General features: G+C 42.1%; 1 protein-coding gene across 1 annotated transcript in view; it reads right to left on the bottom strand.

Annotated features, from left to right (window-relative positions):
- ddr2a (discoidin domain receptor tyrosine kinase 2a) overlaps nt 1–22,230 on the bottom strand; it is a 37,945-nt gene extending 15,715 nt beyond the window's left edge. The window contains exons 1-2 of the mRNA XM_062556308.1: nt 22,149–22,230; nt 7,591–7,698 (exon numbers count right to left, since the gene is read on the bottom strand). Of these exons, the coding sequence (XP_062412292.1) occupies nt 7,591–7,696 (106 nt within the window). The 5' untranslated portion in view covers nt 7,697–7,698; nt 22,149–22,230. The remainder of the gene's footprint in view (nt 1–7,590; nt 7,699–22,148) is intronic.
- Nucleotides 22,231–27,495: the final 5,265 nt, after the last annotated feature.

The following is a 27,495-nucleotide window of genomic DNA, read 5'->3' as shown; positions in this document are numbered from 1 at the left end:
TAAAACAATAAAGTAATGTTATTTTAAACTTCCAAGGTCAGGGTGTTCAATGTGTAACAGTAGATTCTCTACATCTGAACTAGAGTCTCAACCAATAAAGACAACAGTACAAAAAATTATACACTGAAAGTATACGAGTGGGTGGTCACATAGGCCTAGTTGTACCACAGCACACCCCAGGCAATTGTTATATATATAATGTGTTATACGCCACCATTTGTGGTGTATGCATGTGATGCACCGTCTGTGTGCCTTCTTGTGTGTGTGCCACATGTGTGCGTGTCCATGTCTGTTTGTCATAGTAAGAACTTAGAAGACTATGTACAGTACAGTGGTACAGTATGTTTCTGGTCTTGGAGAGGACTAGCGAGTGTGCAGACAGGGCAGAAGTCGGTAATGCATGGGTGTGTGTGTGTGGGGGAGAAAGCAGACCCGTTTGTTTATAACATGTGGCTGGGTGTTCTGAAGGTGAACATGAGGCATCAGGTTCTGGTGTCCAAATGACCCTGTGAATGAGCATGTGCTTGTGAGTGTGCACTGGTGTGTCTGTGTGGCGTGGGTGAGTGTTTTCTGAGCGGGTGATCAGGATACTCGGCGTGGAGTCGGAAGTGCTAAGGGACTCTCCCAGACAGAATGGCCCCACCACTCCTCCATTCCAACAGCAAAGCCTTTGTGCGCTCGCCAGCAACAGCACGGACAACAGAGAGGCCCTTCGTTTTTTCTTGTGTGTGTGTGTGTATGTCTCCTCTCTCTCTTTTTGTCCGGCCCTCTTCCAAATGTTTGCTTAAAAGTCAAGATGGGGGAAACCTCACAGGGCTCGTCTTGGCATGGGCGACTTGATACGGTCCAAATCGAGCCCAAGCCCCAAACAAAAAACTCTTCCAGATGTGACAGAGCCGCGCTGCCTCTTCCTCCTCCTCCTCCCTTTTTTCGTTTGCTCAAACCACACCTCCCCTCATCTGTCAATCTCTCCTCGGTCCCTGCCCCCATGCTGCCCCCTCCCTTCCCACCCCTACGGCTCACAGTCAGACATCACCAGTAGATGCTGATGTCCCTGGATGTTCACTTTGCTTGCTATGTTACTGCACAGTTACCAGCCTTACAATCACAGCGATGTACAAACATATTCTTGCTGTTTGCTCTCTCCCTTTATCTAACTCTGTGTCTCTGTGAATTTGTGGGCTTGTGAGAAGGAAGTACAGTATGACAGAGATATAGCAAATATATAATGGCGAATGGCGTTAATAATTAGACAGATGGCCATTTTTTTTATCTTGTACGGCATGACACAAAGGCTACGTTTGTGAGTGTTTGTAGAGGTGAAAAGTTGAAAAGAGAATGAGCGCTATAAAGAGAGTGGGCAAAAACAGTCTCTTTGTGAGTACAGGCGCATATGCGAGCATGCGTGTGTGCTGGTGGACATGTGTGCATGTACAGCTTCAGAGGGCGGTGGTCTACATTTCGTGGTTGAAGCTCAATATGCTGCACGGGAGAGAGATATCCCATGGCTTTGTGAGTGCAGGCAGAAGGGTGTAAGCTTGTTGACATGACAGTGTGACTTGGTGTGATGGTGTGATAACCAGTTAAGAAAGACCCTTGTGTTCAGCGTTCACTGACCCAAAGTGGGCAACAGAATATTGTGCCCTTATTACAGTTTTTTACGATTGTTTACACACAAAAATATTTTTTTTCACACAATTTGCAAAATTTTACTCCAAGGAGCAAAACACCTCCACCGATTTGCACAACATTACACACAATGTCTACTTCACCCTTTTTGCAAAACATTACACACAGTGATTTGTACAACTCTACACACATTTCCACACCTTAGACACAGATAAGGATTGTGAGGTTACTTCCTTGTCATTACAAAGCCCCAGATTGCCATTGACTACACTAATGAACGAATTGGATAATCACATCCACCAGGTGTGTAAGCACACATGTGCAAAATTGAAAACGCAGCACTCAGGTGTGCTATACAGTCTTGTTGCTTTTACAGTAGTTGCTCTTCAGAGTCGAAGTGTATGTACTTTATGCAGTAGTTTTTGTTTGTCTACAGATTTTATTTGTTCAATTGATTTCATTGTTGGTTGATTACTGTAACTGATTATGGTTACAAATACTGTAAGTATTGAAAGAAATACTTGAAATATTCAGTCTACAGCAGTCTTCAGTGTTGTACAGTACAGTGCAAGTGCAAGTTTATAGACCTATTTATGTACACTTTCCCTATGTCGAACTAATCATGAAGAATGTTGTGGGTTTGTCACTATTTTTTGGACATCTAAATGATCCCTTACATAACAATGTCTGGGCAAAAATCTAACACATGCTATTTCCTAATTTTTCTTTTTACAAATGCGTTTTGCATTTATCACTGCAGTGTGAAACTGGCTGCAATAGTGTCTGATCATTGAGGACTGTGTTTGTTAAATGACAACTAATAGCATTTTTAAAAACATGTGTATATGTTTTGAATGAAGTGTGTATGTTTTAACTGAAGTATGTTTGTTTTGACTGAAGTGTTTCATTTTGCAAAGAATCTAGGAATTATGCAAACTGAGTGTGGCGTTAGATACCTGTGCTTAAATTTTGTTAAAAAGAACTTGGTTTGAAAAATTGTGTGTAAGCAATTGAAAAAAACTGTAAAGTCTTCATCAAGGGTCGTGTTGCATTTTTTGTATAACACAGAGTAACGTATTAGGTGCTGTGTCCACCAAACGCGTTTTTTACAGCCAGAGCGCCCACAACCTCCTCCTCTCGGCGCTTCGATAAGTGTTTATTGTTGCTAAGTTACCAAAACCAGATACGGTTTATAACGAGAAGTGCCATTGATGAGCCCGGCGCTGTTCTAAAAGTTGAACAGATTTCAACTTTGAGCGCTCTGAGCACTGCGACAAAAAAGGTCGGCGCCGACCGTTTTTTTCCGCCGAGGGCGCTCAGCGCTGTGAGCGCTGAGCTACATAGACTTAACATTGAAAACTGTCGCCGTCGGCGCAAAAAACGCGTTTGGTGGACACAGCACCTTACTCATAATATTCTAATGTTATAACAATATAACATAATGAAATGTGTTATAACAGGAAATATGTGATGACCAGGTGTGGGCGTGTTCCCTTGCTGCAGGCTGATATTCTTCCTCGACTTCTGCAAAAACATTACAGTAATTTGTGTCGAAAAAAGAGCTAGTAATAATATTTGGAGGTGATTTTAGAAGCCAAACTGAGCATGCATGACCTGGGGGCAAGTGGATTTGAAGACTACTTAGCAAACACAGAGACCTGTAGTGTGTGCTTGACGTAACTGTTATTTAATTTGACCGTCCATTTTTAGCATCCAAACAATTTCCAAATCCTTCGCGCGACACCTGAGGCGACGTTTCTAATGCCACATCCTAAGGCGCTCCGCGAGAGATCCTGGAGAGACAAGGGGCTCCTTTGTGCCTCTTAGAGGGAGCGAGCAACACACACTTCCACAAATGTTGTTTTATTCTGTGTTTGTTTTTCTGCCCTCTCAGGGTGACCCCAAGGGAAAGCAGTGAGGGGGCAATCCTGGAACATGCTCACTCTCACTCTGTGTGTGTGTGTGTGTGTGTGTGTGTGTGTGTGTGTGTGTGTGTGTGTGTGTGTGTGTGTGTGTGTGTGTGTGTGTGTGTGTGTGTGTGTGTGAGTGTGTGAGTGAGTGTGTGTGTGTGTGTGTGTGTGTGTGTGTGTGTGTGTGTGTGTGTGTGTGTCTGTGTGTGCGTGTATGTGAGTGTTGTGTGTGTGTGTGTGTGCGTGTGCGTGTAAGTGTGTGTGTGTGTGTGTGTGTGTGTATGTGTGTGTATGTATGTGTGTGTTGTGTGTGCGTGTAAGTGTGTGTGTGTGTGTGTGTGTGTGTGTGTGTGCGTGTGTGTGTGTGTGTGTGTGTGGTATCTGCACATTGTTTAAGCATGTGTAAGTGTGGGGGGTGGGCGGTGTGGCGCAAGCAGCTTCAGCGTCCACACCACATTGGGGTCAAGTGCCCACGGTCCCCAGGGTTCCAATCCGACATGCGGCCATTTCCCGATTACCACCCCATCCCTCTCTCCCACTCGCTTCCTGTCACTATTCACTGTCCTATCTGAATACAGGCAAAAATGGCTAAAGTACTTAAAATAGCATGTATCAGAGTGTGTGTGTGTGTGTGAGTGTGTGTGTGTGTGTGTGTGTGTGTGCGCGCATGTGAGTGTGTGCAAGACTGTGTTGGTGAATGTGGTGTTTCGGACGAGTCTAATATGGGACTGTGGTCAAGGCATCATTCTCAGGTCTTTGCTAAAAATACCCCAGTTTGGAAAAGGTGGAAAACTACCATGCTCTGTGGAGGAGCAGAGTGCCATTGCACCGGGCTCTCAGGGGGCGAGCGCTGGTCCCACTCTCTCTGGTAGACCACAGTTCTTCAGCCAGTCTTGCCACCCCTCCACCCCTCCCCCCTCCCCCCTCACCTCTTGACGTTTTTTTTTTTCCATGCACTGGCTTGTGAAAGGCACGCTTGTTCTTCTGTGTTTGCTGTCTAACCGCTGGCTCCAACAACCTCCTGTTCGCATACACACACATGCAGACTGGGGAAGGTACACATACACACACACACACAGACAGACAGACATACAGACAGACAGACAGGTAGACTGACAGACAGACACTATCTCACATGCACATGCACATACATGAGGCAAACACTGATGTAAATAGAATGCCATGCATACTGTAAGTACACAAACACCCTCGCCTGAAATTGCAAATGCAGGTGCACGCACAAATGCACAAGCATTTACCAATTGTGGCACACAGATTTAGTCACACAAATATGCACAAGAGGATCCACACGCGCTTGCAAGTGCATACACAAATAAACAGTAAAGTCGAGCGCGCAGGCTTGCCAATCCACATGCGCACACAAGCCACGCGCCCTACAGCGGATGCACAATGTCATCCTCACTCACTCATTTGTTCACAAGTCGGCCTCATAAATCTCAAGCTGTGTCAAAACTCTGCCTCCGTACTTAAGCTAACAACACACACACACACACACACACACACACACACACACACACACACACACACACACACACACACACACACACACACACACAGAGAGAGACACACACACACACACACACACACACACACACACACACACATACGGAGCTTTTTCAATCGCACATCGCACACGAGAAATGGAATAGACTGGGATGGCATAACTGCAGTGCTTTGGATTTTTTAAGCAGGGGAAAGTTGGCCGTTTGCTTCCTTCTCGGCTGTAGCTTTGACCATTTCCATTTGCTACTGGAAAACTTTTTCTCTCTTCAATTTTTTTTCCCCTTTGTTGTGTTGTAGAAATACATTCAGAAGGGTGAAGTCGGAGTAACTATCTTACTGATCGTATCCCTCTGTCCAAATGTCTGTGGAGACTCTGTCTCCGAAGTCTTTCATGATATGTAAACTCAGTCTAAAATGTTGTTTAGTGGACTGGGCTCACATGTATGTTTCTTGTATGTCACGATAATAAGCAAGTGTACATGCATAAATATGCTTCTCTATGACTTTGGAGCGGGCTATCTGGAAAATGCACCGAAACTTCTGGAACGAGGAGAGTTCCCATTTCAATGTACTTTCCTGTTGTCAAAATGTCTGGTATGCATTAGCCACAGACTCCAGTCTGATTGCTGAATCCATTGTAAACACTCCCCCCCCATTTCACTCACCCCCTTTTCTGCATGTAATAATAACCTCAGGCCAAGGTCAGATCCTTGCTTGATCTCTGCTTAAATAAATGACAAAGGGGATGCAGCTCAGCTGCAGGGATCAGAATGTGGAGGCCCGGTGGAGATCCTTGGCCTGATGGCTTCTGCAGAACCCTTTGGCTAATCCCAGTGGAAAAGGATCAGAACACAGCGATCCAGGGACTTGCTCCATTCCCTTTTTATCACTTCATGAAAAAGAACAATCAGTGGAACTACTTCTGGGCAGATATTCTCTCTCTCTCTCTCTCTCTCTCTCTCTCTTTCTCTGTGTGTGTGTGTGTGTGTGTGTGTGTGTGTGAAGGAGAGTGAGAGAGAGAGAGAGATTCAAACGGAAAATGGAAATATGCCAGGCCTATTTCATATACTTCATATTTTCCCAAAAAATGAAATATGAGTTCATTTGGTTTCTCAGAGAAAGAATAGATTTCCCAAACACACTCACGTTGTGGATTATTCCAAGTAACCAGATTATTGTACAGTAACCAGAAACTCTTTTCCAATCTGTTAAAAGAATGTTAAGCACATTCTTCGATATCGATCAGGGTAAAGATGCAGTTTACAACCTCAGCTTTGCCTGGTATTTAAGGAAATCCAGCAGAGAAATGCAAAATGGGTATGGAACTTGATCTTAAACCAGAACATCTTCACATACTTTCCAAGTAATTCAAGGTAGCCTACATGGTAGGCAGCAGTCAAATGTGTTTTACCCATGTTTTAAATGTCCTTGTTTTAAACAGTCATAGTTGGAAAAATAGCATTTCCAGTACACATCTTTCATCCTACTGGATAAAATAGCAAAAGGGAGAATGACCTGCCAACAGAGCCCATCAAAAGAACTGCAATGTTCTGTGTCCGAGCCACAGAAAAAAAAGGACACTTTTATGACACATTTTTACATATTCTGTGTTTACTTTGAACAACGCCAAGCAAGTTTACGGGGAACATTCGGTCATCTTTGTAGTTCGCCCAAGCGGGGTGGTAATTAAAGTGACATGTTACTCGCGATGCAGTGGTGTACAATTATCCCCCTTCTCCCATGCAAGCGCCACACCACACAGCTGTAAACGAACTCTTAAAAGCGCACGCATTCCTACCCTTATTGCGGAGCCCTACTCTTCAATCTGTCATGGACTCACACTCTACAGTTCAAGTTGATGACAGCCCTTTTATTGCATTAACACACAATACTTTTTTTTTTTTGTTGTTGCTTTGGCCTACAGTCAAGCAGGACATCGATGGTGCTTGCTCCGGGTGCACGGACACATGATCCAGGAAATTGCCGCGGAGCTGCGGGGTTTTGTGTGTGGCTTTTGGGGCCGGGGGGAGCCTGGGAAGTAAATCCCCATTTCGCTTGGTTCCCCCTGCACCAGTATATCGTGAGGCCCTTCCTTCTACTGTATCTCTGCTCACCAAATGTTGGCTTCTGGATGCCTTGTAAAGTATAATTGAGCCTTACACTGACATCACACTTTCCTCTCCACAAACCACCCATGGATGTGAGAAAGAAAGAAAAAAAAAACCCTCTATAGTTGTTGCAGATGCCAGACTGAGATGGTTCACTATCAAGCAGATGGCGTGTGAGTTGATATGTGCCTGCTCTATTAAAAACTAAAACAAAGGCATATGTACTGTATATTGTCCTTAAAAGATATACAGGCATGTATGGGATATACAGTTTTAAGACTGAATTGACTAACCATCTAGTTCCTCGCTTCATATGCAGATACTGCATGCATGAGGTAAGCATAAGGAAAGATTGCTACTGTATGCTCTCTCAAATCTTTGGTCATCAGTCAGTGCACTTCCAGTAGGCATGGCCTTACCTGGGTTGACTTGAGTCCTCACAGCTCCCAACAGGTAAAGCAGAAAGAGAGACGGAAGCTGGGTTTTCCATGGGCGCCTCATCCTGGACAGACACCAAGTCTTCATATCTTCAAAATAAAAAGAGGCAGGTTTTTACCACAGAAGAGCCCAAACACTCACAGACACATTACATTCAGTTACACAGCCACTTCATATAAAGCAGTGACAGAAGTAGCAGCTATTAATGGAGGGAAAAAAACGCCCGTGATAATGTTTCAGCATTATTCACCAAGGTTTTTTTTTGTTTCATTTGCATAGAATTAGGAGCCCACTGCAAGGCCATAATTGGAATCATTTTTCAAGGAGGTTCGGAGCTGGATAATCTCTTGAGGAAAAAGAGATGAGGCAATGACATCAATTATGCAGTAAAACCAAGGAGCTTTATTGAGGAGGTGGCTTTAATTAGGACATTAAAGATGCAATTACGACCCACTGAGGAGACGGGATTTTCCTCCGCTTTCATCACGTCTAAATTTGGCCAGATGGAACAAAACGGCCTCAATTGCACATCATCACAGTGATGATGATGATGATGATGATAATAGCTTCCACAGGAGTTATCTATGCAAACAATTTCATATTTAGGATTGAACATTTTGTCAAGGACCAGTTTTCTGTGCTTATGTTACAACTGCCTGGTAAACTTCCAACAAACTTTTTAAGTTGATGCAAAAATGACTTCACTCAAAAGACTGACGCGGGGCAGTTATTTCATGCATGGCGGCATAACACCTCAAGAGGAAAAATAAATACGGAGAGCAACAGATCACCAGTGAATGGTAGGCACTAGGCAGTCAGAGCCACGTGTCCGACAGACATGACCTCAGCCGGAGAAAAGAGAGCGTGGTATATTCTCAGTGCCAACACGGCGGAATGGGCACGTTTTGAGGAGCAGCAGGCATGCCACTGTTAGCCTAGCCTAGCCTAGCCTAGCCTATAGCCCTGTTGAATACTGTCAGAGTAGGCCTACAACCAGGGTAGCAGATGGCCCAGATGAGGGCCAGAGTCATTGCAGAGATAGCTGCCATCTGAGGGGGAAATGGTGTGACCCTAAATGAAAGAACTAATTCAAACATGACTTTTCATGGTATCTTCACTTAAAAGTGATGAGATTAAAATAGGGCCTAATGTCCCAGCTGACCTGATCTTATGCAAGTGTGCATGTCAGTGTGTGCCTGTTAGTCTACTTATCTGTGCATGGGTGGAAGAGTGTGTGTCTTATCTGATGTTCCCTGTGTTCATAATAGCTACAGTATAACCTCTTCAGTGCTCGGCCCTTGCAGAAATTGTTCATAATGGAGCATTGTTAATTAAATGTGCTTAGAAGGAAAGACAACCATTTTAATGTGCCACAAGATTGCAAATTGAAGTGTTTGGTACCCAGTTTCGTTTTATTGAGGTTCTTTCTCACTTTATAGGAAACACCATATGTGGTTTATAATGTGTTATGTAAGCAACCATAGCTGTAAAGAAGAGTTTGAGTTATTTGTGTGCATTGTGTGTACGTTGATAAATAGCTGCCTTCTGATTCTCTGCCAATTAAAATCCTCTGACAGAGGAACCTGAGGCATATCCACAAAATAATCTAATCAATTGATTGGCCATTAAAATCTAAATATTTCTATATATCCAATATAATGTTTGTGTATAAATAGAGTATTTGCATCTAATAAATTAATATACCACATATCATTTCAGCTCCAAATATCATTTCAGTTATCAAAAAAAAAACAAAAAAAAACACATGTTAATACTACGTCATTTGACTAGCCATTTACTTATGAAGTTTTTCTTACAGCAAGAAGTTACAAAATGTTACCGTTTTAAAAGTCAACAATAACAGCAGAGGACATTGAATTTGCAGATATCCACTGGACAATCCAAAAATGCAAAAAAGTTCTTGTCTTCATTCCAAATGAAACACAGACCCCCTTCTAATCGCCCTTCATGGGAGTGGCCTATAGATCACCATGACAAATGCAAGCGCTTTCCTTAAACCTTAAAGCCTGGCCAAGAAAGCCCCTAACTCTTCGGCCCGGGACAGAACCAATACACAAATTGCCCACAATGAAAATACTCATACATAACTGGTTATAAGTTAAGCCGTTCCTACATTATTAGACACTGTAGATCTTCAGGGAGGGGTTCCTGGCAAATGTCTGCATTAAATTATTTTGAAGAATGTGAAGTCTAACTTGGACTAAGAAGAGACAGTGAACTGTGTGTTGTACAGTATATCTCACCGCAGGGGTTTCAGACTTTTACTGTTGTTATATACTGACAAGGCTTGTGAAAGAGTTGAAAAATGCAAAAGTGATCTATAATAAACATTAAGTGATATAATACATTAATAAATAAATAAATAAATAAGTATAATAAAACAACATAATTAATATATCCTACATGTTCTTGTGCTTCAGACATGTGCTGGCTGACAGAGACTTCCTATGGCTGCAAAGAGTGTGAACTTGTATTAATAGTGTTACAACAATATGCTTTCAGGTTTTACAATGTCCTTAGTTATTTCTGGAAGTCCACCATGTACACTGGATACTGTGACATAGTAACACATCTTAAAGTCAAGTGTGGGATTCCATGCTCTTAAATGACACTGTAAAACAAATGGTGAGATACAGGAACAGAGGTTCTGGGTTATCCAGTGGAAAACTGAGACAATGTGGATGAATATAAAGTCAATAAATATTCTTATCTATTGCTCAATTTTAATTTACACTATTTCAACTGCAGCAGATTTGCAGGTACATGATTAACAGCCATTTAAATGGATCTTGCTGTTGTAAAGCTAGCCAGCTTTAGCAACAAGACAACAGTCAGAAACACACATCAGAATTACCATACTGTATAACAAAACATCCATCTACTGTATATCAATCTATCTATCTTATGGAATCTTGGAGGTCATATCAAGATACAGTATGTTTTTGATATACTGTATCTCCATAAAACGTGCACTCATTTGACTAAATCGTGCTCACGTTTTACTAAATTGTGCACTCATTTCACTAAATTGTGTGCTCATTTCACTAAATTGTGCGCACATTTTAATTGTTGTAAATTGAGAGCACAATACACTAAATTGTGCACACAATATAGTACAATGAGTGCACAATGTGAATGCATCAATTTAGCAAGATTACTTATAGTCTTTCACGGCTAAAATATGACAGGGACTTTTCCATACAAAGATGGCCAAATTGGTTAAAAATGGAATCTGCGATTCTACTCCAATCCCACTTTCATCAAATTCAGTGATTCTCATGGTCCTCTGCCTGTGTGTTCAGTGTGTGCACTGCAAAAAAACTAAAACCTCAGTGCACAGTACTGGCACTGTACTGTATATAGCAAACATGGCTCAGACCACACAATGAACAATTCCATGGAAGGGAAGAGGTGCCATTTGATTGGCTCTTGAGCTCAAATGTCAACAGCCTTAGAACCAGTTAACCTGATAGAATGAAACCTTTGCCTGCCTTCAAGGCATTGCTCTGAAGATAAAGTGGACAGTGCCACCACTCCAGGTACAGCCATATGCTACCGATTAATGGATTGTGATGTGAATGGACATGTGTGTCTCTGCTTAACTTCAGCAATGAATGCGGCTTTGTTCCTTATTTCAGTTCTTATGTGTTATAAATAAGTCTATATCACAATGACAGAGATAGCATGACTGTGAGAGAGGCAGCCCCATGCAGTCCGTGTGTCAGGTATTCCTGGTATACATGGTGCAGGTAGACCTGCTTCTGTCAACCCCACATGGTAAACACATTCCAGACCAAGTGTGAAAAGGAATAAAGTATCTAGGTCAATCTGCCCGAGACACAGGAGCCCTCACAACATACAAATGGGGATATTGGACCAGAGGCCTATTTCTGCTTTTGCTATACACTGTACGCAAACCATTGCATCTCAAAATCTCTGAATACAAGTGAGAAAGCAACTGTGGAATATGGAATTGGTATCAGCCAGTGTCAGATCATGTGTTCAAAGCTTGCCCTGATTGGCAGAAATGTGTGTGATTTGGAAAAAAACAAGTGTGTGTCTGTGCCTGTGTGCGCATAACTATAACTGGAAAAGACGTTATCACATTATGAGTATGCTATATTTCACAGTTTCAGGTAAGACAAGGGACTTTCAGAGATCTGGGTCGGTTGTTTGGTATCACAGACTTTGAGAACGGAAATGATGAGCACAGCCAAACTGGATGCAAAATGAAACTGGTAAGTAGTTTGTTGGAAACACAAATGTAATGTTTGACATCGTAAAATGGTCTTCTGCTCCCAGAGCCTCATCAGCTGCTGATTTGGCTTCATGTGGAAAGGCTTAATTCACAGATGATGAACAATTTACACAAACAAAAAAAGCGCAATGTCACTTTATGCTTCACTTCTCTGTGTACAGGCAATTTACAGGTACAGTGTCCTACAGTATTAGAGTTTAAATAGTTACCACAACAGCAACAAATAATCAACTAACCAAAGCGCCATCTGGTAAATTTGAAACAAAGCTTATCATTGCTGATGAGGCCCTATAAATCTCAATCACTCCACATTTGAATTTGACAGTTAATTCCATGAAGCGTCATGGCAACAAAGCCCAGCTGTTGTTACCTTCACGCAACCGGCTGACGTCCCCTCCCTGTTTATTTACGTTCCTCAAAAGCAGAGAAAAAAGCAAAAAATCTGCCCCTCCAGTGGCCTCTCTGGGCAGCCCCTCCTCAAGAGAGCATCCAACGTCAACAGACTTTTTTCGCGCGGGTCCGAGGAGCCTCTCTCTCTGCGTCTCCCCTCAGATGTGATATAGACAGCAGCACCACCAGAGCTCTGGACACTCTGGCCAGGGGGAGAGACAGAGAGAAAGATAGGGAGACAGAGAGAGAGAGATGGGGAGATAGAGGGAGAGAGAGAAAGAGAGAGAGGGAGAGAACTGGGGCTTGTGTGCTCAAAACACACACGGCAGCACACACGGAGCCCTCCAAGCCTCGGCACGGCTACCTCCAGAGGCACTACTTATAAGCGTGAGAAGGCAGGGGCGTGTTGCCATTTCAGCTGTGGCCATTTCAAATATATCTCAAGCCCAGATCTGTTTTTTCTTGGCTCAATGGAGGGCATATCGACACAGTGTCCAAGTGTGTATTATTTCAGTATTTTTTTTTTGTTACTCCCAGAGGGACGAAACCGACAGTATTTCACCGATGCAACAAATCATAGAGTTAGTTGGTCTGAATAGATTGTATAATTGTAACTTTAATTTAAATCTGACACATAAATTATACTTTGTACCCATCAAACTCAAGTCAAATTTGCATCAAACTCTCACCAAATGTTATGTCAACAGAGCCTTCTCTCAACATGAACTTTTAACCCCAGTTCTTCATGGTCACATTATAGAAATGAGGCTATGTATATTTCAATAGCTATAATGTTTAATGTTTCACAAGCCAGACGAACGTAATGGAGGTCCACTGTGAGTCCTATCAGATCTGGGCACAACAAGCAGACATCACAAGATGGATACTTTCCACAGCATCACAAAAAAAAAGACGAAAAAGAAAGTCATGCAGACACACAGAGCAGAAGAAAATCAAACAATGATCACACAAGTAACATGTTTGACGTTTTGAGTTTAGGTCATGTGGGCTATTTCTTTACATTCTTGCAACACATCAGATTACGTTGGACCAACAATACTACAGCAGGCAGACAAAATAAAAGTATTAGGTTTTAGCCATGTCTGGACCAGGGAAGGATCTATGAAACTGTATTCAATGGAATGGGCTGAGGACATTTTTGAGAGTGAAAGAAAACACTGCTTTTCTGAGCAAATTAAAATACACAGTGCAGTGAGCAGTATATCAGGACAACAATTTTCTGACTAATAGACACCTAATACCTAACAGCTGATATGCATGAAAATATTTAGCAAAAACAAAGTAAATCAATTTCATGCAGATCATTAGTAACTATTGATAACTGGTGTCCATGTAAACTTCACGGAGAGTAAAACATTGATGAGTTACTCCATACAGACCATAATAACCACTGTAACAGCACATATTGTACCACATGTGTCACATCCAATCGCGGAATGAACTAGTCTGACCAGCTGGTCTGACCTCGTTGACTCTTTGGTTGTGAAATCTTGCCTTCTGTCTGAAAAGGCAGGATGGCTATTGACAGGGTGCTTAAATTCAGGAATGAACTTTTCAAAGAAATCATGTTTCTGTACAGCCAGAGACAGGAAAGAGTGGAGACCAGATACTTCCATAGCAAAACCACAGTGTGGGAGCAGAATTTCAGCACTTTCAGTTAGGCAGATAACACTGGCCATGTACACCAGCAAAAACACTCCTGCCTAGGATTGCATTGTTGACTCTGAGAGGACTACTGTAGAGTACTTCCTCCACAGGAATAAGGGTCATCAAAGCCATGGTGTTGTTTGCTTTTCTTCCCACAAATGGTAATACAAAAGGGTTTCAGCGGGCTGGTTTGGCCAGCATTAACCTCTCACAGAAAATGTTCAGTGGTAATCTCTCAACAGATATTATGAATTATTCAATCTGCATTAGATTGTGTGGCGATCCACAGTATCCCTTTCTTGTGGCGAAGCCCTCGTCCAATTTAAACGGTGAGCGCACAATCAGACGTCAACAAAGATTTCAGGACATCCTCATCAGGACATTCCTTATCAAAACCTTGGTTGGCTCGGACACCCCGACCGACGTTGTGTCAATTTTTCACTTTGGCAACACAGCAGCCTTTAAGGCGTGGTTCACCGGAGGTCCATTTCCTCCGCCTCTCCTTCTCCTGGTTTTCACACCTAATGATGGCTTGATTGATCCAGCTGTGCTGCAGCTGTTTCCTCAGTTTCAGTTTAGGTGCAAAAACAATGATTTTCACACATTCCGTTCATTCCCATAAAATTACACTAAGCCAGGTGGTACTGGTGTCGTGTCAACCCTCTTTGCACCCATTCAATTCAACTCAAGAGACACTCCACCCAAAAGGTTTAAATACTGATTTTGATATGAGTGTGTTACTGTAATACTGTTAGGAACTGAATGAACTGCATTGTATGATGACTAAATGTCTGATGTTTATGCAGTTCTACACTCCTGGTTGTATCAAAATGACTGTTTATTTGTGTTTTTTGTACTTTTTTATTTTGTTTATTGTAATTGCACATTTGAGGATATTGTTCATTCAAAATCACCTCAGTTACCTAGTGTATGCCACTGACATGTATTAGACAGACTACAAATATGTCTACTGGACTACATCTCCCAAGAGGTCATGAGTAATCAGACAGGTGTGTCCCGTTTGATTGATTGTACTAATTGAACCCTTGTTAGACTATTAAATGTACTGTTCTGTATGTGGTGTGCAATGCCCTGATGAAGGTCTAAGTACCGAAAGCTTGGTATAAGTAAAGACACTTTTTTGCATGGATCCAAGTGTGCAGAGACTTTTTTCCTATATTACAGACGTTTTTCTGGCACCTTGGCTTTGGAGAGTGCGGTGTACAACCCTAGAACTCAAGAGACATAAAAAAAAAACATAGCTATGAGGTTAGGAGGGTTTGTTCTTGACTCACCCAACATCATCATTAAGAAGAAACGTCACAGCTATGAAGAAGTCATTTTTGATTGTCGTTAATTATGAATCAATGTTAAACTAAACAAAGCTTAAAGCGCAATTGCAGCTGCTGTGGCAGATCCACCTGGCCACCTTCCCATTCAAGACAATTTCTGAACCACCAAAACCCAAGAATCAATCACAACTGCTCACCCAGCATGGGCCGGGCTTTACACGATGACGGACACTAGGAGAAGATTTGGCGCTGCGTTATACACAAGCAGTGGCTGTGCTGATGATGGTATAATCTCAGCACGGCTTGCTTCAAACACAGACCTTCTGTTATGAATCCTAAACACTCGCATGTTAAAAAATCAAATAGGAAGTCTTTTATTTTTGTGTTTTCTACCCCCCCCCCCCCCCCCCCCCAACAATGAACTTCTCTTAGTCAGGCTTCCTTTCCAAAACTGACCACACAGAGGGTCCATAGTACATGGCCTGCCTCCACTGCAGGAGAAAAGATAATATCAATAGAGCAAAACTGAGCTGAGTTTATGCCACTAATGCCCCATCAGTGTGGCCCAAAGGTCTGTGCAAGCAGACACTTCACTCTTTTACGGCTCACTCTTAATGCACAATATTTCTTTCGTGCAAAGAAGGACGAATGTTTGAAGCTCCTTGTTAGGTCAACACTACATCCCACAATGATATTAATGTCTTGGCCGATACTGTACAATGGCATACATTGAAAAGTACCCAAAATGTTTCTGAAATGTGCAGATCTAGTGAAAAGAGGAAGTCAGTTTTAAATTAAAGAGTCACTTCACCCCATAACTCCACTCACTTCACATTTCTGAAAACGGCTTTCAAAATGGGCGAGACGTTCTGAAATTTGGAGAGAGAGTGCAGCACTGCTGCAACCAATCAACCATGGTGATTTCGTGTCAATCTGGGATGAGTGCTGCAGACATGGCTTATCACAGGTAGGCTAATCAGGGCAGCAGGTGTTGGGGCGTTTCAGTCCTAATTTGTAACGACCCGGTGACGTAGTGTCGGACTAGAAGTGCAGGACAACGTCATCATTCCAATAGTATTTTGGACCAACATGCCATGGCATGTTTTCAAACGGTAGTATGCGCGAGAGAGCAATATCTCCAATACAAAATCAGACGAAATGTTACGTTTGTCGAGAAACACGATTTTTGTCAATATTAACCCTGGTAATAGTACAGTTCACCACTTATGAGTATTTTCAATCAATCAACAGCTCAAAAAACCTATTTTAGGGTGCAGTGACCCTTTAAATACTGTTATTACTGTCTTATGACAAAACAATGGATGACTTTATTTTTTAATACATTTTTAAAACGGTGTTGCTTCCCTGAAACTGAAAATATGCGTGACTAGTGAGTTTGACTTATATTATCAAGAAAGGACTCTCTGACTTTATTGAACACAAAAGTGTCTTTGTTCTACCCCAATGTGCTTTTTGAACTCAAGCCATCGCCTCTTTTACATGGTCATGTGCGATTAAAGATATGATGAAGGAATTGATATCATGAACTCCCCTCTTTCATTGATCTGTAATGAAATACGCTGCGCCGAGGGCCTCCAGAGGCATCACAAATACAACATTATTCTCTATTCAAAACAGTCTGATTGGATCCCAAATGAGATTATAGGTGCATTTTAACTAGTTTGGACAGGACACGAGGGAGACATTATATGAAGGTGGCAATTATGTCTCCCGGCAATGCTCAGCGTCAGAATCTGTTAGCAATTAGTGGCCTTGGGGCTGAATGGTTTCCTTGCACTGTGATGGTAATAATTGACCTGCAAATGACAGTGACGGGTCTCCGCAGTGTCCACAAGCTGCCCTCAGACTCCATGCGCCGAGCGACTGCTGTTTAATCATGGCCGCTCCAGATGACTTAAGACTCACTCATCGCACACTCGCAGGGCTTTAAAGTTGGAGAGGTAGCGACATGTCAGAGATATATGGCTGACGTCAAGTGAAGACGTGCTGTGGGTTTACAGGCCTAACACATGCATCTCAGAATATGAATTAGAGAAGAAGAGGCAAAAAATATATAAAGGCAAAGACATTTAGAGACTGAACGAAGTATGAAGAGAAAGTTCCTGGCAGCCTGGGAAGAAAGGGCTAATGTTGATGAAAAATAGTAATGTCGTGAAACTTTGAGGATTAAAAATTCCCTTTAATCTGTTGTGTGACCAAAGTCAAAATTTCCCTTTCACCACTGAGACAAAGGCGGCAGAATGGGCACAGTTTGTGTGTGTGTGTTTGTGTACGCGTGTGTTGGGGGGGCGGGGGTCAATGATGGCTGCTTAGTTTCCACAGCTACGAGAGAACAATGTGCCTTGAGATAATAGCCCATTAAAATGGCTGCTTGAATTAGTGCAGTGCTAAACAATGCAGTGTTACGTTTTATAGGGCGTGTGTCTCTGGTTACAGTTTGATATCCACACACCCACACACGCTCTGCTGTGAGGGCACACATGCTTCTCATTTCGGTCTCCTTCACAAACCCCCCCAGCACTGATATGGGATCGCAAGTATTTCATTATTTTTATGGAAACGCCTGATCTCCTCATTGAACGCCATTTCTGAGGTCCAGGTGATGTGCATGTAAACTATTGCCAATAAGAGCATCAAGCACAAACTAATGATGGCCCATTACCATCTGGGTTTATGTGTGTGTAGTACTAAGCAATGAGGGGTGAGAGGAGAGGATGCCTGAAAACAGGCCCCCCGTTATTCCAGGGACTGAGACACACCTGGTGTGTGTTTCATAATGGAAAGCGGACATTTGCGGTTGCAGGTGTCACATGTTGCAGGGTTGTTACAGGCCTACCACAGGGGCATGGCCCTGCGCACTGCGCAGTACAGGACAGTAGCACAGGCTGCACTTTTACTAGCCAGTGTCCCACACGCATGAGATTTTCACTTGTGGTGTATCATGAATTGATATTATCACACACACAAGCATTCAATACATTTTACAAAAAATAAATAAATAATAATAATAATAATAATAATAATAATAATAATAATAATAATTATTATTATTATTATTATTATACATGTATGTATTTTGCTTACCGGTACTGTTTTATTTTTCTGTATTTTCTTATTTATCTTAGAAAATGTGTATTTAGGTTTAGTTTATTTATGTCCTGCTCTATGTTTGGATTGTGTGATCTATCAATGATATCGCAGATACATTATTATTCATGTTAATAACGTTTATTTGCTTTAGAAGTTTGGGGAGTTTTTTGGCCCAAAAATGAAGTTATCCATTGATCACTCCATTGAGCTACAGCCAGACCTGAGACCAATGGGAATGCTGTCTGGCCAAAGGTTGGGGTAAAACTATTTGTACCGTATTGTGCCCAAATGAGTCCCAGATGCCCCCCAAGCCGCGAGGTGGTAGTGAAAGCTGCGGTTCTGCCTCTACACCTGCGTAGACCAGGGCCTCAGTTCGAAGGCCTCTCCCTGGAGCTTTTGGAGTTAAATTAAGCCCAGCAACTTTGCCCCTTGGAAAAAATGTCTCTTGCCAAGAAATCCTTTTCCATTTCCTTCCTTAAAAGCAGCACTCAGTTCACACCATGGTGCTTAAATCATGTGCGACTGAGACCTGCTGAAATCTGTCAATGACTTCTAATTCCAGCTTCACTCAAGACCAGTTTCAGATCTCACACGTGTGTTATGGACACTGAGTGCTTTATTAACCTGGTTAACACTTTACAGAACATAAAGCGACACACAGCATTCTCATGTATATTTCTATTATTTTTGCCTACTTGTAGCACTTCCTTACAAATCTCAAAATTAGGGAAATTGTGATTACATTTTCTTAGATAAAAGCTGATTAAAATGTATATAACAGTTAATAACAGAGTTGGTATTAGCTTATATTGTTTCACGTTTTTCATTATTATTTTGCCGTTGGTCTGAAAGTTTTACTGACCCTTGCTTAATTTTCCTCTCATTTATTCTCTCCCTTCTCTCTCTCTCTCTCTCTCTCTCTCTCTCTCTCTCTCTCACATTGACGTGTAAAGATATGTGTACACAGTACTAGAGAGAAGAAAGAAATCCTTTGCAGCCACTATCCAGGATCTCGATGACCTTATTAAAGACAATGAGCACTTCTGTATGTGCAAGAGATGTGCAACTTCATGGAAGTACAGTCCGTTGAGCCCCTTTATACACTACACCCAGTTTCATGTCACGCTAATCAGTAAGGCTTGTAAATCTGATCAATGTCAAAAAGTATTTTATACAGTGTTTTTACTTGAGTGTCATACAAATTCTCTACATTCCACGATCACTGTCTGAAAGGTAGCCGTTCACTCTGTATAATCTCTGATCTTTTAGTAAAGACCAGACACCAACAATTTGTTTAGTGATAACATTTCAGTCAAATTGAATAAATCATCTAGACTTGGCGAAATGGAAAGACCAGGGCACCAAATAACCTCAAAAGCATAAGTGAAAAAAAAAAAACCCATCAATGTTGGTTACAATATGTTCAAAATCTCATTGGCTACTGGGCATGCTTGTCAGTACAGTAAAGTATTGTCTTGCTCATAAATATACACCATCCAAAGTACACATTTTGCAAGCCAAAGGCAGTCAACACAAACATAATCTTTTCTGGATATATTGGGATGGACAGTTGTGGTGACAGGAAACAGTAGCTTAGTTTCACAATTGACTCAGGTCTGTGATATAATACGGTGCAGCACTACGGCTTTTGTAGGAAGTCAGATACAGTATGGTACGACGAGGTGCTCCATAGGCTGTGTGATAGAGACAGACCTCACTGGCATTTTACAAAGGACTATCCACCATCTGTCATTTATTTTACGGTGTATCTTAGATCAAGGCATTGTGTGCAAGATGAAAATCCCAATGATGAAATATACAAGAATGTATCATTCTATTTTAGCCAGAGGGGCTTGACAGTGGCTACATGGCACAAATACGGCAAAACACTGTCATCTGGCCCTAAATGCGTTAAAGACGGTCGGCGAGACCGAATGAGCACAAGTTGCCAAGCATAAGTAACAACTTTGATGCAGAATTTATTTACCTTGACATTATCGGAAACCCAATCTCTCTGCGTGGTGTTTTAAAAAGGGAGGCGTTTCGGTTTGGGCTGGGTTGGAGTTCAAGAACATGTGTGGGATGTAAAACCTGGTATTTTGTGTGATGTCTTTGGGACAGTACTATTTATACCTCAATGCATACAGCTGCTAAGTAAAGAGCCATCCCACTGCTCTCCCGATCCAGCAGGATTGATCTAAAAAGCAGTGGAATGTCATAAAATGGAGAGTAATGGCACAGCAGGGGAGAGGCAACGTCTGCTGTTTTGAAGCACAAGTCAAAATTACACACCACCATTACAGTGTATCATTATGGCCGTTATCTGTGAACGGCTGTCAATCCTGCACTAGTCTAAAGGGTTGGACGGCTAATTCAAGTGACATGTGTCTAAGATGTGGTGATAACATAGCTCACTGCACTTCCCCTGTCCCTTGCCTGCATCTGACGCATGGTGATGCTAAAATCTACCGCAACCAGCTTTCTCCAACTGAGATATAGGCAGTCAAAAATGTCAGTACCTAAAAGTGCACCATTATGATATTATCAACACTAATATTTAGTGCTGCTAAATGTCCATCAGAAGAATAATCTGTCACATCCGACCATCCTACACAACTATATAATTATGCAGATGACAAACCAGGACAAAAAGGTGGGCTTATTACATTCAATCCAGAGGTCACCTTTTCTAAGTTAGTAAGAGTCTAAGGTGGTGGTGGTGGTGGGGTTGGTGTGCAATAGAACCTGCTGCACATATTTCTGATAACTTGAAGCACATGTTGAGGCCTTGGAGAGTTCATCCCTGGATATTCCCAGCAGTGAGGTCATGAACCATGTCCAATACAAATGAGGCTGCTCGGAATAGGATGCAGGTCACATAACGGAGCACCTTGACCTTGCAGCATTTAGGTTGTCACTCAGTGCCCTGTAGCCACAAACACCTTCGTGCGCAACACGTCAACTGAGTGTTGCCAAGGCAACTTCAGTCACAAGTGGCTGCGAAACAGTTGTGAAGAAATGTGCACCGACTGTTCCCTGACAAATTCCAGTTACTACAAAATAGGCATAGTTACTGTTGAGTGACCATGGAGCATACTGCACACAGGCACACTGAAGTAATTAACATGTAACTGTTATTTTCTGTGGCAAATCTTTAGAAGTGCTGTATGCCATTTGCTTTTGATGGTCAGTATGAGTCAACATGGAACACTTTTTGAACAAGTAAACATTAGCGCTATTTTTTATACATAGAAAATGTAACATGGATTGTGTTTTGTCTACATTTTTGATCTGATATAAAATTCACATAACAACTCGACAAACACTTCAACAAGCTTAGTTTAAAAGGAAAGGCAGTAAGTGAGGATGGAAAATATTCACACAGCTTACACAAAATGAAGTCAAGTTATACATTGTTTTGACCTGTAAATGCCAAGTTGCTAAACACTAGAGTTGCACACAGCCACCACAAGAGCCTTTCTCCAAAACAGCTGGTTTGCACCAGTTCTTCTTTCACAGTGGAGCGCGGAGTGCTAGCTACTCTGCAATCTGCTATTTTGGTCTGCCATGCAAACAGCAACTAATACAGAGAAAGTGGACAAAAAATCCCTAAAACCAGTCAACAAAACCAGTGAAGTTTGACTTGCTGAACTTAATCTAGTTCAGAATAAACATCTAGTCCGACTGCCAACGATGAACTTTGAGTCACAGCTGTATAATTCTTGCAATATGAAAAGAAAAACAAACTTGCGCCTTCTTAAAAAAAAGGAGCTAGTTTGTAGACACCATTGAGACTTACTTCTGAAGATTTTCCTCTCTCAAACCATTTGTCCCAAGAAGTTCGTAATCCAGTTGAGCCAGTGTAGGAGAGTGGGTGCTAGAATCCTTTCTCTCAAGCTTCTCTCTCTCAGGGCGAACTCTAAGGACTGTGAGCTGATGTAAGACACCCCTGGAAAAAAAAGAAAAAAAAGAGGAGGAGGGGGGAGACACAGAGAGAGCTAGAGGGAGAGAGGGAGAGAGGGAGACCAGGAGAGAGGGAGAGAGGGAAAGAAACTTTACATTCTGAGGATTCTTGGGAGCATGCCAAAGTCCCAGAATTCCACATGCCATACATAAGGTTTCAATTAAGTCCGACTCTGGTGACCAATCAGCAGAGTTTTTTTTCCTCCATCTTTTTGTTTTGACAATTTAAGGCAATAGTGAAAAAGATCCCAAGGCACAGCAGCGACAGTTCATGGAAAACAAAGTTTTTTTTTTGGTTGACGTTAATCTCACGTTGCACATGCACACTGCAGAGTCCAACATCATTGTCATCATGGATGGCCTCCACACTTTTTTTTTATTTGAATTTATCCAATTTGATTCGTGGATTTGTATGGAGGCTTAAAATACGGACGCATTCCAGCAATTTTGAGAATGCATTAAAGAATGACAATACATGCATTGAACTCTTTGACTTGAAGAAGCAAAAACATTAAAAAACAAAAACAAAAACAAAAAGACAATAACAGCGGCAAGATATCTAACAGCTAGCAGTATAGCTAAAGCTCTCCTTCAAAAGTACACTTTTAATGTGCAGTAAGCCACTCCATCGCTACATGAACCTTTTCTTTTCTTTTTTTGGACAAATATTTAGTTTTATGGGGATGACATCATCTCCTTTAGCAGTCTGAGGAGCAGGAACATCTCTTTAAAGGGTTGATTTCTCCCCCCTCTGCACTGAGCAGGAGGAGCAGGAGGAGGAGGAGGAGGAGGAGAACACTGTGCTATAATGAGGAAAGCAGGACTATTTCTCCATACCTCTGAAACACACTCAGAGCATTATCCAAGAAGAATGTGTAATTTTCAGTTTGGTCTGGAAAGTAGATAACAACTGTTCTAGGGAATGGTGACCTCTTTTCACCAGGGGCTGCATGAAGATGCCTCAGGTCAGATCACCAGAAAGCAGTCATTTAGAGTCAATTTTACACCAGCTGATTTGGAAGAATGCCTGCAGCTACTGTCGAGACAAATATGTGTCAGAACTTTGAATGTGTATCTTCAAGATAAAAAAGATAGTTCCTTCCACCGCGATCCAACAGAACACATAATTCACAAATAGATTCACCCACTGCAACACGTTTATGAATCTCAACAGCCTTTAAGATAAATAGTATGCCAAAGTCTGAACCTTTCACACAAGTCAGCCCATTCTCTGACAGCTTCAATTCTCTTGCTCTAAAGCTATAAGCAATTACATATGCAGCTGCTTCCACCAGACACATCTGTTTCAAAATGATAAGCTTGCGCTGCTTTCAGCTTTTCCTTGTATCTGAAAATGAGTGAGTCATGCAACAACAATACATTGCATAGTGCTTTGCCAACCCTTGATAAAAGGGAACCTCACACCAACATGTAGCACCTACCTGGCTGCAGGTCTAGACTTTTGTTACTGCGTCATTAATAGTGGGCAGGTAAAAATAATTTACTTTTTTAGCACAAATGGTAAAATCGGAATTTTCGTCACTGATTTTGCATGTGATTGTTATACTAATTCTGTATAATGGATCTACAAGCTATTGGCTCCTGTCCCTGAAAGTTGCTAACTAAACTAGATGTACCGCAAAGCGATACACAATATGACCGCCGCTCAGTCCTGCATATTCTCTCCGCAAATATCTAACATGCTTTTGTTTCCATCGCCTACTCCATCCCCTACTGCAACTTTTATGTATGTAAATGAGTGTGTGCATGTGTGCGTTTGCTTTTGTGTATGAGTGCTTCCCTGTCTATGAGTGTGTGTGTGTGTGTGTCTGCTTGTGTGTATGTTTTATGTGTCTCTATGTGTATATGCTCACTGTGTTCTCTGCCGTCACTGTCACTCCAATATCAGATCACACACACACACACACACACACACACTTACACACGCACGCACGTGCACACACACACACACACACACACACACACACAGATACACCCACAGAGAGAGAGAGAGAAAGAGAGAACACACACAGAATACACACAGATAACACAGAACACACACAGACACAGAGAGAGAGAGAGAGAGAGAGAAAGAGAACACACACACACATATACACACATATGCAAACACACACATGGGCACACAGAAACGCAACACCCCCCCCCCCCCCCCCCCACACACACACACACGCACACACACACACACACACAGGCTATAGTACATTACACACACACACTCACTTCTCAGCTCCGGTGGTCTCACACAGTGCTGTATCTCAGAAAACGTACACAAAGATGTGTGTGTGTGTGTGTGCGTGTGTGTGTGCACTGTGCATCTCTCTGTGTGTGTGTGAGGTGTGTGTGTGTGTGTGTGTGTGTGTGTGTGTGCACTGTGCATCTGTGTGTGTGTGTGTGTGTGTGTGTGTGTGTGTGTGAGGTGTGTGTAGGTGTGTGTGTGTGTGTGTGTACTGTGCATCTGTGTGTGTGTGTGTGTGTTTGTGTGTGTGGGGGTGTAAGAGTGTATGTGTGCCTGCGTGTGGGCGTGTTTGTGCATGTGCGTGTGTGTGTAGGTATGTGTGTCTGTATTTATGTGTGTGTGTGTGTGTGTGTGTGTGTGTGTGTGTGTGTGTGTGTGTGTGTGTTCCTGCATGTTTGTATGTTTGTTGCACCCAGAGCAACCATTCTCTTTTAAAACATATACATTTGGAAAGGTTTCTAATGGTGTCACTTACATGTTTCTAGGACAAAAACTAGCAGAGATTGAGATGTGTGTTTGGAACAGATTTTCAAATCCCCAGGGGGGATTTAGACTCCAGAGGGTTAATAACACCATCTACAGGCCGATGGGTATACAGTCCTGAATGTACACATAAATCCATTTATTTTATAGCCCCCCATGGATGAAATTCCACAAAACTTGGCATACTCCCAGAGGGTGTCAGGTTAATCATACACATGAAATTTGGTGCAGTTCATAACATCTCATCTGAAGATAGGGGCAATTAAAGCAATATTACATTGCATTTTCAATTTTTACCATGGGGGTGCAAATCACAAATGACTGGTTATAAGCTAAGCTGATCCAAGCTCTTGAGACCAAAATACCATAAACATTTTGTCATCCTTGGTACCACGGTTCAGGTAGTTATGTAGGAAAAACTGTAATTTTTGGGCTTCGGGCGGGGGCAGCGCGGGGGGGAGTGACCCCCGGGGACGAAACAAAAAGTTTTCCGCACAAGTCTACTGGGGCTACATGCCCACCAAGTTTCATGTGCCCGGGAATCGTTGACGGAAAATTCAGAATCGATGAGAAAAAAAAAAAAAAAAAAAAAAAACTTTGACAACAACTATTGACAACAACTATAACTCCATTATTCTGTGTTTCTCATAACTACACAACTACACAATGTACAGGAATGCCAACAGTTGGTGCAATCCTATGTCGCTAGCTCTAACTAATGTTTCCTTTTAATTGTTATTCCAATTCCCACATACAGTGACATTATGTTAATATCACAAGACAAGATCACAAGACAAAAATATAAGAAATGTCACAAGCAGCAACATTTTATATGATAAAGATGTGCAAAAATGTGCAAATAATGCAAAAGATATGTTGTCAAAGTGCAAAAAAACTGCTTTCATGTAATCATGTAGACAATATTCAAACCAAACCATCAGCACCCAAGACTAAGCTATGACACTTTTTAAAGGTACACTATGCAGGTTGAACAGGTGAAAGGTCTTTTATAGTGTACCTTTTAACTAGATAAGTCAGTTTTTGCTCCCATACTCACCCCATGGCACCTTCAATCCCTGTCCAATTGGCATCATCATGCGCCCCCTCTCTCTTTGGGCTGATCTGAATTCATACATGATCACATGAAAGTTACCATAATATAGCCACACAAAGACATACCCAGAAATCACATGCAGATGTTGCACAACCAGTTTGCTACTTTGCCCACAATATCTGGACTTATTTTATATAAGCACAGTTTTATGTTCACATGTTTGTAGTTGCAGTTAAAATTTGTTCAACTCTCAATGGCAAAAGATAGAATGGCACACACACATGTTAAAACAGTATTGTTAGAATAAGAAAGAAAACATAACCATATCACCCCATGTGTTTGTAGTACAATAGATATTATGGCAGGAGCTGATTTTCAGCCCTGCTGATTGAAAAGGCTGATGATACTCCTCTACATCACCACCATCAGGTTAGCCTGGGTTCACCCAGCAACATTGGTAACACAGACTGTTGAAAGTGGATACAGTGGTGTCCTTCAAAATAGCTAGTTTTCTTCCTGGATGAAATCATTCAGATCATGTGCAGTGGGGGTATCCCACAAGTGGGGATTAGTAACAAGCCTATGCAAATCAACCCAAGTGGTAAACAACCTAATAGCCCAGTCCCATAGCTTCATTCACTCTGCACAACAAATGTAACTGTTAGCATGTTTACCACTTACTCTGGGCTAATTTATTCAGGCATTTCACTAATCCAATTCTTGGATTACACAGGTATTGACATGTTTTAGGACATCAATATTTCAGTCTTTGCACAGTGGGACAGTGGGTGACCGGAGACACATACAAATTACAAGAAGTTGCTTTTGTATTGGTTTATTTAGAGTGAAGACAGGCAAACTCTTTCAAGTATACCATCTGAATATTTTGGTACGCCAACTGTAGTGACAATGTAAACAGAAAAAGAAAAAAAAGGATCTTCCCATAAGGTCTAGAATTCAAGAGAAAAGAGGGGAAAATGAGAGGGGGGGGGCAGACAGAACTGCAGAGGTGCATCATGGGCAACAGTGAGAAAGAGAGACAACGGCAGAGACGAGGACACCGGAGAGGAGAGGAAGGAACGTGAGCAGCAGGAGAGGACAAACAGAGATGGAGAGAGAGAGAGAGTGAGAGATTGAGAGAGAGAGAGAAGGGGAGGGAGGGATAGAGAGAGAGAGAAAGAGAGAGAGAGAGAAAGAGAGAGAGAGAGAGGGGGGAGGGAGGGAGAGAGAGAGAGAGAGAGAGAGAGGGGAGGGAGGGATAGAGAGAGAGAAAGAGAGAAAGAGAGAGAGAGAGAGAGAGACAGAGAGAGAAAGAGAGAGAGAGAGAGAGAGATGGGGGAGTTGGCCGCGAGGAGCCACAGAGCACATTTCCTGAATGGCTGCGGCGGT

The sequence above is a fragment of the Sardina pilchardus genome, chromosome 15, assembly GCF_963854185.1.
Source record: "Sardina pilchardus chromosome 15, fSarPil1.1, whole genome shotgun sequence".
Classification (NCBI taxonomy): domain Eukaryota; kingdom Metazoa; phylum Chordata; class Actinopteri; order Clupeiformes; family Clupeidae; genus Sardina; species Sardina pilchardus.
This window is presented reverse-complemented; position numbering and strand designations above follow the sequence as displayed.